The sequence below is a fragment of the Triturus cristatus genome, chromosome 11, assembly GCF_964204655.1.
Source record: "Triturus cristatus chromosome 11, aTriCri1.1, whole genome shotgun sequence".
NCBI classification, from domain to species: Eukaryota; Metazoa; Chordata; class Amphibia; order Caudata; family Salamandridae; genus Triturus; species Triturus cristatus.
The window spans coordinates 150,472,447-150,484,816 of NC_140594.1; the positions used below are offsets into that span (position 1 = coordinate 150,472,447).

At 43.1% G+C, this 12,370-nt stretch overlaps 1 protein-coding gene across 10 annotated transcripts in view; it reads right to left on the minus strand.

Moving 5' to 3' along the window:
* Positions 1-12,370, minus strand: part of MTRFR (mitochondrial translation release factor in rescue) — an 81,194-nt gene that overhangs the window by 34,913 nt on the left and 33,911 nt on the right. For all 10 annotated transcript variants that reach the window (XM_085635816.1, XM_085635813.1, XM_085635814.1 and 7 more), the window contains one exon: positions 960-1,252. In XM_085635816.1, the coding sequence (XP_085491942.1) occupies positions 960-1,232 (273 nt within the window). In that variant the 5' untranslated portion in view covers positions 1,233-1,252. The remainder of the gene's footprint in view (positions 1-959; positions 1,253-12,370) is intronic.

Consider the following 12,370-nt stretch of genomic DNA (forward strand, 5'->3'; position numbering starts at 1 on the left):
ACCTTCACCCAACTGACTGACTCCGCTCCAATACTACTGCACCACATTATGAAAGCTAAGTATGTAATAATTTTGATGGATTAAAAATAAAACTGTACATAAAATATATATTTTACTCCTTTGTAAAGTTACACAATCTGTGGGTATAGTGGTCACTTGTCAATTTTCAAGCACTGGGATGCACTTAAATGGTGAAGGTGAGTTGGGGAGGGTCAGTAACAGGGAAGAGTGTGGCGCGGCACAGAGAAAGGAGACGGAGGAGGATTTCCTTTGTAAGGGGACCTATGACAGCAACTGAGGGTGCTTCGAACAAAAATGGTTTTGGTCACATTTTTTATAAGAGGATTTTGAACCGCAAGTCATGCTAGTTTCTTTCTTACTTTAAGTATGTAAAATTATGGATGGTATATTTTTGTCACAGTCAAATGTGATTTCAGACACCCTCATAGAAAGAGGTGTGTTCAATGTTGGATTAACTAATCCATGCCACCTCTTCTCCAAAAGAAACTTCTTTAAAAATAACTTCAAACAATGATTACACTGTCAAACGACACAACCTTTTGCACTTGTATAATTTGGCAATATTTGTTTTAATGTTTTCATGATACTTCAGAGTAACTTGCCCTACTATTATCTATGACTGGCCAATCAGGTAAAGTCTTTACATTACAGTTTATATTATGACTTTGAGTCTGGGAGCCCTTTCCATACCGCGTTTTTGGGTTTTCATTGACCAGGTGTGTTTATGCGCTTGGTTTTACTAAATTGCAAATTAGGTAGTGTAAGGTATTGCTCTGATTCAAGTGATTGTGGTGTATTTAGCGGCAAATTAAATGAATAAAAGTTCTTATACCAATACTGAGATTTATTCAAATGCTTTTTTGGGTATACAATTTTTGGTAAAATCATTTCAACAAAACATCTTTCACTTTTGGCTGCTTCTCCTACTTTGACCTTACCTTTACTACAATCCCAGACGGCTGATGTTTCAAAACCACACAGTTGCTGGTTTTATTAGTTGCCTGGCCTCCTGGACCATGTCCTCTTACAAACTGTTCATTCAAGTCGTTTTCATCTATCAGAAGCAGATCATAAGTATCTTTTTTTTCTGCCACTTGGATCAACGTTACGCTCAACATAGGGGATAAAAGGTTTTTGTGATTTGTAGATAGCCATGGTTTCAATAACTGGGTCCTTAATCTGGTCCAATTCAACAAACAGGATATATTCATGAAGATGCAAAGAAAGTTTCCTGGAAAATACAAAAATGAATTTAAACTAAAGAGAACAGCCAGAAAAAGTGTTGTTCATCTTACCATAGAGGCTATTGGTGAAACTTAGTTTTCATTATATCCATGTTACTCTTTTAAATACCATTCAATAATACAGCACACACTGCAGCACAAGTAACAACATTTTTCAGGTAATGCAATCAGAGAGACAGTGTATTATACATTTATGATGCCATAATAGTCCCCCCAACATCCCAAAATCTTATGTATTTGTGTGGACAGACCCTGGCTTTATAGATGGGTTCCTCCATCTTCTTTGCATAGTTACCAATGGCTTTTCACCACATAGATAAAGGAGGAGCCATAAGCGATTTCCAAAACTGGGCAATGAAGCTCTTTGCAATTACAGTATCAACATCATCAATTAAACTTTGTTTCGGCCAATTTGGCCATAAAAGCATATATACAATAACGTACAGTTCATTTGATTCGTGATAAAACCACTAAAAGATATATATTCGTCATATGGCATTGTATAAATAACACACAAGTGTAACCTGCAAACAATCTACATTACAAACCGTCCCAACTCACTGGTTACATTAAAGTGTGTGTGCAGCATGTATGTGCAATTTACAATGTCAAATTTAATAAGTCCATGCTCTATCTCACAGTTCAACCATTCAGGCAATTTTTTGTAAAGTGCTTGTGTCTATCATTATAAAGGCTGTACACATTATTATAGGCCCATGAACCACAATTCTACTTGTTGAGTCGTACGCACTAGTACACCATACATCAAGTTAAAAATACATCAATAAAAATAGTTACAAAAGCTCATAAAATTAATATAATACCTCCACACAAGAAAGTGTACCAAGGATTAACCAGTATCTTTAGGGGTCAACTTCAAGAATACCTTACGTGTGCACCACATGGAGAATAAAAAGCCTGCTACTGAAAATGCTATAGGGAGGTTTGCGTCACATTTCAATATCCTAAAAGACTCAGAGCAATGCCTGGTTCCCAGATTTCTGCATATCTGGATCAACCATTGTTTTCTCGATTTCTTATACCCAGGGCAGAAAAAAAAACACATGGTATTCTGACTCTGCTGCATTGTTACAGGCCGGGCAACCCAGAGTTTGTAGGCCTGCCCATTTGTTCGTAAAAGCACGCAGTGGCAGTACCCCATGCCTGAATTGAAAATATAGCTTCCTAGCGGCAACTGGCTTGATGTCGTCCAGTACCGACTTTAGCCTGTACTGCTCTTTGATTTCCAGAAAAACTACAGTAAGCTGGCCTATTGAATGGCTCCCCTGTAGTTGAGCCAATTTGTTCTCCCAGTAACAATCCTTTAGCTCCTTCCTTGACACTGTGGGACATGTTATTTCTGGACTATCCCACAAATGACCCCGTCCCATAGTTAAAAAAGTGTTCCGGATAAGGGTCAGCCATGGTAATCTCCCCGCCCCAGGAATACTCAACACCTCTTAGTTCTTCCCTTTACTCAGCCAGTTCTGGAGTGACCCACAAACATCGCCAAAATAAGAGAGGTCTGAGAGCAACTTCTTCCGCAATTGACCTGACCCCCAAATCTAGTCGAATCGGTATGAGAGGGGAGCTGCGAGGGAGGCCAAATAATTGCCTGACGAAGGTGTTTTCAGCTTGTGTAAGGCTGTCAAAATGACAGTGTCCCCATATTTCTGCCCCCTATAAAGCAGTACCTCTGGCTTGAGCCTACTATATTTCTAGTACCGGGCCCACAGGTTTATGGCTAAAATTTCGAACTACCTTGGTCAGGCCCCCCCGTTGTCTGGGCTAGCTTCAAACTAGTTTTTTTAATTTGTGCCCCTCAGTCCATTTTTTCAGTAATCATAATGCCGAGATACTCAAAGACAGACGCCCTCTCTAGGGGTCTGCCGTCCAAACATGGGTTTGGTCAGGTACCATTGCCTGAGTTAAACACCATAATTTTAGTTTGTTTAGGTTAATCTCAAGCCCCCTTTCCTTACAGAAGATATCAAATGTATTAAGAACCCTCTGTATACCTATAGGAGATTTTGAAAGTAACAGGGTATCGTCGGCAAACATCATGGCCGGGATATTACGGGTCGCCAACTTAGGTGCGTCTGTATCCTGTAGCCTTCTAAATTCAATTAACCCATTTATGAAAAAGACTAAAAAGGGTCGGGCAAGGAAATAACCCTGGCGGACACCTCGATCTACAGGGATGGGTGTGGCGAGTTCCCAATGTTTACCAAACCTTATTTGTGTGAAATTTCCTTCATGTAACCGCCTCAGGATTTGGCACAAATACACCAGGACCCCCATCTCTAACAGGGTTGCCCACAACTTACCTCTTGGCACCAGATCAAAAGCAGATTTTAAATACACAAATATTAAATAGAGGTTGCCACCCTCAATACACAAGGTCTTCCAGTGTAACCATTGTAGCCTAAAAATCTGATCCAGTGTGGACATTTTTTCTCTGAACCCTGCTTGGAACGGGCTGAGAACATTATGCTCCTCCATCCAGCTCTGTAGGTGACACAACAGCACACGTGCAAAACATTTTTGGCTAGTGTCAATGAGGCTTATGGGCCTGTAATTTGTGGGTAGCAAAGGAGATCCCTTTTTGTAAACTGGTATGATTTCAGTCCCAGCCCAGCTAGCGGGAATTGCCATACCTTGAAGGACGGCATTAAATAGAGTCCAGAAGTATGGTACCCAGATGGTAGGTTCGCTACGGAACAGATCCCCGGGTATCTTGTCTAACCCTGGGGCCTTTGTTGGTGCTATTTTGCTTAGTGCACCAGTTACCTCTTTAGTGTTATTATCGGGATATCTTTTTTCTCCTTAAGTGTAGTCGTGTGTGCTTTGGGACAGTTGGCCTGTAGGGGGCAACGTTCATTATCCACTGTGTTGTCCTCTATATATACCCTCGAGTAGAGAGACTCAAAATGGTCCTTCCACACATCTGCCCCTAGATTTGGTTCTATCGCCGATTTTCCTTCAGAACTGCCCGTGTTTACCACATTTCAGAATGTCCTCATATCATGGGTACCCAAGAAACTTCTCAGTTTCCCACTTATCTCTTTCCCACCCTTTTTTAGCCTCATCGATATTATTTCGATAGGCCACTCGATTGATTTTAATCAATGGTCTATCCTTGGCCTTGATAGCAGAGATCAAATCTGTTTTGGCCTTTCGGCATCTTTCATTATATATACCAAGGGTGTCTGGGTTTTCTATTGATTCTAATTTTTTTGATCGGAAAGAAAAAGTCAGCCATGGTAGTTGTCAGTCTAGTATGATTTTTTTTTAAATTCAATTGAAGTACCGTCAGCTAAAACAGATTGCATTGAGTTCACAAGAATCGGGATGACGGTTTGGTATAGGGAGCATAGTTTTTCTTGGGATTGACTTGTATCCGCCCATCGGACTCTCTACCTGCAGCTGGTAAGGGTCAATCCACCCTCAGCAGGCACATGCAGACCTGATGCACTCCCAGGGCTTGGCGTGGACAACTCTAAGATTAGGGTGTTGTGATTACTATTGTGACGGGGCTCGATCTTAAAGTCTACTGCCCTGTGCCAGGATTTTATATCAATCAAAGTATAATCTAGTATAGAACCATGTCCAATTCTATTAAAGGTGTATTTGCCTGGTGTGTCGGACTTTGTTCTAACGTTGCATGCCCTCAGTGAATGTTTTAATGCAAGAGAATTCATCTGGAGCACCAGACGAATCCAGACTCTTACTAATGGACTAGTAGTCTCTGGGATAACCTAGTGTTGGTCTTCTTCACAAGGGTTATCTTCGTTCATACCATCTAAGGGCTCATATTGGCAGTTAAAGTCCCCTCCAAGAATCACCAGGCAGTTATCAGGGACAGTAGCAAGAAAAGTAGTTAGCTCATCAAGTGTCTGACTCTTGACTACGACTAACTGGTCTCGAATAGACATTTATTAGCGCAATTGTAATCCTTGATGGAAAGTTAAGGAGGACACCTAGAATGTCGTTTGAGGATGTTTCTAACTGTTTTACAGTACAGCCTGGATGTACACCCACTCAGATACAAAGCCCCCCTGAGGGCCTCCCCTTTCCCCCCTATATTGCAGCTACGCTATACGATGCGTAGCCTGATTTAGGGATGTCCCCCTTGCCCAGGTTTCTTGAAACATGCAGATCTCGTGTTGTTCAATAAATGTCACCCATTCAGGATTATCCTTCTTGGGGGCTAGTCCAGCTACATTCCAAGCTAAAAGCCGAAGCCTTAATGGATCCCGCTGGTTATCCATGACAGCAGGTATAGGGAAGGGTGCGTGCGGGGTCGCACCAGTACACAAATCTGACTTCTGGGTAATCTCATTGGATGAATTACGAGATTGTCCATTAGTTGTGGCCATAATACATCTATCAATTTCATCCCTTGTTGTCCCACACAACCTCCCACAAGTCTCACCCCCCCTTGATGGCAGGCATGCTCTGGTCTTTGACCTCTTCTGATATGTACAGTTTTCACCAGTTGCTCTCTCTGATGGTAGGGTTCCTTCAACCAGTATCTTTTGGGTTCAAGTCAATCTACTCCCTCTAAGACACCAAATCTATTTGTTGTTGGAATATTAAAGAGTGGCTGCCTGGGCCGATCATAATCTAGATTGGTAGATTGATAGTTCCGGTTTAATGTTCTCCCCTCCCAGCCATTCTGCCTTCTAATTTGTTGGGGTCTCCCCGGAGGTTAAAAGTAACCCAGTGGAAGAGCCCTTATGGCCCCCTCCTGTCTCCAGTCATCCCTGCTTAGCATTGCTCGGGCGACCAGTGGATTTCTAAAATGTATCACTATACAATCCCCCTGCATAACCTTGGGTCTCCAGCCCACTCAGCTGACTCTGCGAGTTGTTAGGATCTCTCCTGCATCCTCATAAGGAAATTGCTTATGATTGGCTAGCCAAAACATGCATTTATTTTTTAATTCCTGGTGAGATTCACTATGCCCCCTCCCAAGCTCAGGAATACCTGTCAAAACAACATCATATGGGGTTGAGGCAGGTGGTAAATTAATGCACGGCAGGGGGAGGTTTTCTTTGTTAGCTTCTGTACATTTAATAGATCCTACCCCCTCCCGCTGTCTATTCTCTTGCCACTGTCTGTTGTTATGTGATTGTGAGGGTGTTAAATTGGCCCTGCTAATACTTGTAGTACACTGGCTAGCTTGATCGGAGCGATGATGGTAGTAGAGCCATTCTGTGCAAGTGGAGAGTCAGCCTTATTGGTACCAGGTGCAGCCTGAGCTTCTTGACCACTGACAGTCACTTCCCTCCCCATTTATTACCCCTCTATTGCCTGACTGGGCCTCGAGCAGCATAGCCAGCTTATCAACCCTTTCTACCAGCATTTTAAGCTTGTCCTTTACAATAGCCCTTACTTGGATTTGTAGATCCACCACTAGATTTGTGACCCATGTTGGATGTTCATTGTCCATTACTATGTGGCTTGATGATCCTCCTTCCTCGGTGTACATCTTGCCCATAATTTCTTCGGGCAGCAGAGCAACAGGCAGAAAGGACACAGCAGTATCAATACCCACCAGGGCACATTTTGTGCATTATATCCAATGGCCCTTGTTAGACGGTGGCCGGGAGATATCTGTAACATTTGTGACTGATTAATCCGCTGCCAAACTCTAAATCAATAAATTGACCAGATGGCAGTTTCTTTAGACAGATGGCATTTTGTTGTGAGAAAGCAGCAAACCCCTACTGATATCCCCACAACGCGATAACTTCTGGAAGTTACTGCAGTTTTCCTGCAAGCAAAAATCAACTCTGCACCTGTCACAATGTATTTCAATTTGTGTGGATGAAAGATCAATGGTCGCAGTATGTGAAAAATCTATTGTTCCAGTGCTATCCCCAATGATAAAACAGATCAAGCTGTGTGTCCTGTTTAACCTGAACAGATATGTATTTCCTTCTGTAACAACCAATTTATTATCTGTCTCCTACTTGCGATATTGTTTTTCAATGCTCTCTGGGGTTAATATTGTATACTCCCATGCATTTGCCATTACTTTGAAAATTCACAAGCAACTGCTATTTGTGATGTAAACTACAGCTTGTAAAGCGCCTACTTTGCGAAATGAAACATGTGCCAACTTGGCAGAGCAAACTGGTTGGGCTACATTTATAGTACAGCTAACTTGTCACGCTGAAAACTCACCGGGCCGGTTACCTACAACATTAAAGTTGGATGGAGCAGTGGCTTTGGTATAAATTGGTTTATCCTTAGGATATTACACTCTGGGGCAGATTCCAAACCTGTACTTTTTTGTCCCGCCCGACTCGTATCGGTAAATTTTTCCATACAAATCGTACAAGTCCCGTCCGACCCGTGAAGTACGATTCGTACGGGAAAAATACAACTTTTTCCGATCCGATTTGTACGGATCGGCCCGATCCGTACAAATCGGATCGGGAAAAGTTTTACCAGACGGACCCGGGCACTTTTCCATACAAATTGTAAAAATGCAGTCCAACCGTACTAGTATGATCCGGACCGGCTTTCCAATTTACGATTTGTACGGAAAACGTCCCGTACACGGGGAATGCCATTACCCGCTACGAAGCGAACTTTGTACGACTCGTATCCCGGGAAAAGGTGTTCCAGGGGTGCGAGTCGTACAGGCATACACCCCCGTGCGTTGTGTATGTACGGTGTGTACCCCCAACATCGCATACCCCAACATCGGGTACCCCAACATCGCGCATGTACTGTGTGTACCCCCAACATTGCACACCCCAACATCGCGTACCCCAACATCGCGTATGTACTGTGTGTACCCCCAACATTGCGTACCCCAACATCGCATACCCCAACATCGCGTATGTAATGTGTGTACCCCCAACATCGTATACCACATCGCGTATCCCAACATCGCGTATGTACTGTGTGTACCCCCAACATCGCGTACCCCAACATCGCGTACCCCAACATCACGTATGTACTGTGTGTACCCCAACATCGCGTACCCCAACATTGCGTACCCCAACATTGCGTATGTACGGTGCGTACATACGGGATGTTGGGGTATGCAATGTTGGGGGTACACAGTACATACGCGATGTTGGGGTACGCGATGTTGGGGTACACACAGTACATATGCGATGTTGGGGTACGCAATGTTGGGGTATGCGATGTTGGGGGTACACACCGTACATACACAACGCACGGGGGTGTATGCCTGTACGACTCGTACCCCTGGGGACTCTGCTTTTACTGCTGTTTTTGGCTCCCGTAAGAAAAGTGCCGTACAGAGTGCCGTAGGGACAAATCGTACTTGCTGGGCTGGAAACCGCTGCTTAAATACATACAGACGTCACGTGCAAGCTGTTAAGGATCAGAATCGTTGGGTTATTTTAGCTGTATGGTCTTTTGTGCGATTTGTTTGGAAAGAGGCTTTCTGTACGAATCGTACTTCCTAGGTTGTAAGAAAAGTTTACCGGGTACGAGTTGTACGGGAAAAACGCTCCATACAACGATTTGTACAGCCTTTTTCCAGGATTGGAATCGGCCCCTCTGTGTGTGTTTATGTATCTCTACAAACACACACACACCTAAAACATGCACCTCAATTCCTACATTATTGACCAAGGCGTGCTTTCCTTCTCAACGAAGCAGGCTTATTCCACACCAGCTCTAGCAGTTCAGTAAGGCACGGAACCCTTCAACTCAATTGACATTCACCCCAAACAAAATTCCTTTTCAATCAGAGAATTCAGGTTGAATCTACAACTGCACCGTTTATATTATATCACAAATCTTTCATACATCTATTTTAAAGTAGACAATTCCTTTCATTAGTGTTTAAATAAGTGTCATCTTCAAAACATATTAACGCACTGTAGCCGCTAAAGCAGTGCACTTATCCACGTATTACGGTTGCCATCGTTGTTACAAAGGTAATCAGCCTGCAAAATGACACCATTAATAGAACCGTTGCTTCTAATTGAACATAATTAACTAAATACAATTTAAATCCACGTAATAAACTAGACTCCAAAATACAACTCTAAAACTTACAATACTTTTCTTTATATTTGATTCCAAAAAGAACAAGCATTTGCAATGTAATAGGCCTTGCATTTATGAGAGTATGAGCTATTGGCATTGCAAATGGCAATGCGTTTTATTTATGTGTTGTTTTTTATTATTATTATTAAACATTAGTTGAGCGCGTAGCTACCCGCAGGCATTCCAGCGCTAGTGAAGACAGGCAGACGACAGTAGGAGTTCTAGATCGTATTCTGAAACAGCCAGTTCTTCAATAGCTTCCGAAAAAAGAAGTGATGAGCAGTTGAGCGAAGAGGAAGGGTATTCCATAATCTGGCTGTATTGTATGAGAAAGAGCGGCCTCTGGAACGGGCCCTTTTAATGTGAGGGACTGATGCTAAGAACAGATTGGCTGAACAAAGACATCTCAAAGGTTGATAGAAGGCAATAAGGGAATGGTTAATTATGGGACCTTTCCCCCAGAGGGGTCTTGTGAGCTATATACAATGATTTGAATATTATGCGTTTGTTTATTGGCAACCAATGTAGCATTTTAAGGACGGGCTTGGCAGAATGAGTTTTAGGGGTATTGAGTAGCAGCCTGGCTGCTCAATTCTGCACGACCTGAAGTTTCCTTATGGTGGATTTAGGGGCACCAAGGTAGAGAGAATTCCCATAGTCCAGGCGGGAGAGAACCAATGCTTGAACCATGACTCTCCTAGCTGGCATCGGAAGAAGTGGTAGGATATTTCGGATCAATCTAAGGATGCCGAAGCAGGTAGTTGCTAGCTTTACTGCTTGGTGGTCGAATTTGAGAGAACTATCCAACCAGACCCCCAAGCTTTTGATTTTAGGTTTAGGGGCTGGTGGAGGGCCAAGACAGGTAGGCCAGCCTAGTCCAAAATTGGAGATAGAGTGATTGCACATGATCATTAACTCAGTCTTATCTCCATTGAGCTTGAGGCACGAGTGATCCATCCATTTAACCACTGTCTTCAAACAAATTTCCAGGTGGGAGGGAAGTTTATTGGGGTGTTTTAGAGCTACCACTAGCTGTGTATCATCAGCATATGTAACGATATGGATCCCGTGTGGCAGGACTAGCTCGGCGAGGGGTTTCATAAAAACATTAAACTGTGGGGAACTCCACAAGTGAGTGGCACGCTCTTAGAGATGTTACTTCCTTCAAATACCTGGAAAGATCTGTCAAGTAAGAAGGACTTGATCTAAGCTATGATGCCACCTGAGACTCCAACCTTTCTAAGTCTGTTAAGAATGATGTTATAGTTGACAGTGTCGAAGGCGGAGCTCAGGTCGAGGAGAATGATGGAACCAGCTCCTCCCTGATCGAGGATTTTCCTAGATTCCTCAACTACTGCGAGAAGGGCAGTTTCTGTACCATGTTGCGGTCAGAATCCGGTCTGTGAGGTATGTAGTAGAGCACTAGTTTCTAGGAACTGAGAGAATTCTGTTGACATATTTCTCTAAAATTTTGCTTATCCCAGGGAGATGCGAGATGGGGCGATAGTTACCCAGTACCTTTGGGTTTAAATTGTTTTTTTTTTTACCACTGCTCTTATCATGGCATGCTTCCATGATAGAGGAACTTGACAAGTGGAAATAGATAGATTTAGCACTTCCATTAAAACTGGGAGTATAGTTTCCTCTGCCTTACGAAGTATATGGAGGGGGTGCCGGATCACGAGGGGAGCCAGATTTGACCTGGTCAATGATTTGGGAAAGGGTGTCCAGGTTCATAATAGAAAGTTCCTCCAGTCGTTGTTCAATGTCAAATGGAGGTTTATCTTTCAAGGTAGTGTTGTGGGAACAAAGAACCTGTAGAAGGGCATTATATATATCTAGGATTTTCTAATTGAAAAATTCTGCAAGTTCATTGCAGCGGGTTGGGGTAGAGTCAGGTGGTGTCTCAGGCGGAGGACACTCCATGAGACTTCTTGCAATACGGAAAATGTCCCTAGGGGCGTTGACTGCAGAGGTAATTGTTTTCTTCAAAATGCAGTGCTTGAGCTTTCTTTATTTCTGTTTGGTAAATTTTGATGGACTCTCTATATTTCTGTTTATTTAAGGTATCGTAATCTTTCCTCCATGCTCTTTCTAGTCTTTTGCAATTTTGTTTGAGTTCACGGAGTTTGGGTGAGTACCAGGGTGATGTTTTCTCTTTAGGCCTTTTGTGTCCAGATTTGAATGGGATGGTGGCATCCAAGGATGATTCAATCCAATGATTGAATATTTCAGTAGCTGCGTTGGGGTTGGGGTCTAACAAAGGCCTGGTATTCGTCAGAGCTGTGGTCCAAGATTCTAGCGAGAGTTTAACCCATGGGCGTTCCCAACTACATGTTGACTGAGAAATAGTGGTCTGTGTCGGAATGTTCCATTGGATCAGGATTAGGGAATGGTCTGACCAAGGCACAGGGTTGGGGTTGCCTGCTGAGAGCTTTTTGTTGTTTGAAAAAACTGGATCTAGAATGTGGCCTTTACAATGGGTGGAGCTGGTAACTTTTTAAATCAGTTGGATAGCCGATAAGTCCTGGATGAGTTCCAAGGCTTCAGACTTTAAAGGGTCCTCTAAGTGCAAGTCGAAATCGCCTAAGAGGGTGATGTTGGGGGAGGAGCTAGCTAACGTGGCAGTGGTATATGTGAAGGATTTAAGAAATTGTCCACAGGGACCTGGGGGGCAATAGATGAGGATTCCTGAGAGGGTGAGTGTAGCAGAAAATGAGATTGCGAAGAGCAAGCTTTCGCAGTCTTGAATGAGATCAGGCTCAGTGTGACACTTGAGGCAATCCTTGAGAAGGATAGCAATGCCTCTCCCTTTCCTCAGTTCCCGGTCTTTCCTCAGGATATAATAGCCGGGAGGAAGTTCTTGCACAAGGTCGGGTTCAGATTCCTTGTGGAGCCATGTTTCAATTAAAATCAAAACATCGGGATGTTCTCCCGCAAGAAATATATTGATTCCCAAAGAATGTTTGGGTAGAGACCTGCAATTGAGAAGAAAATATTTTATACAAATTGGGGGTCATCATTTTAGGCTGTGTATGAGGGGCAGTTCAGGGACCAAAGTA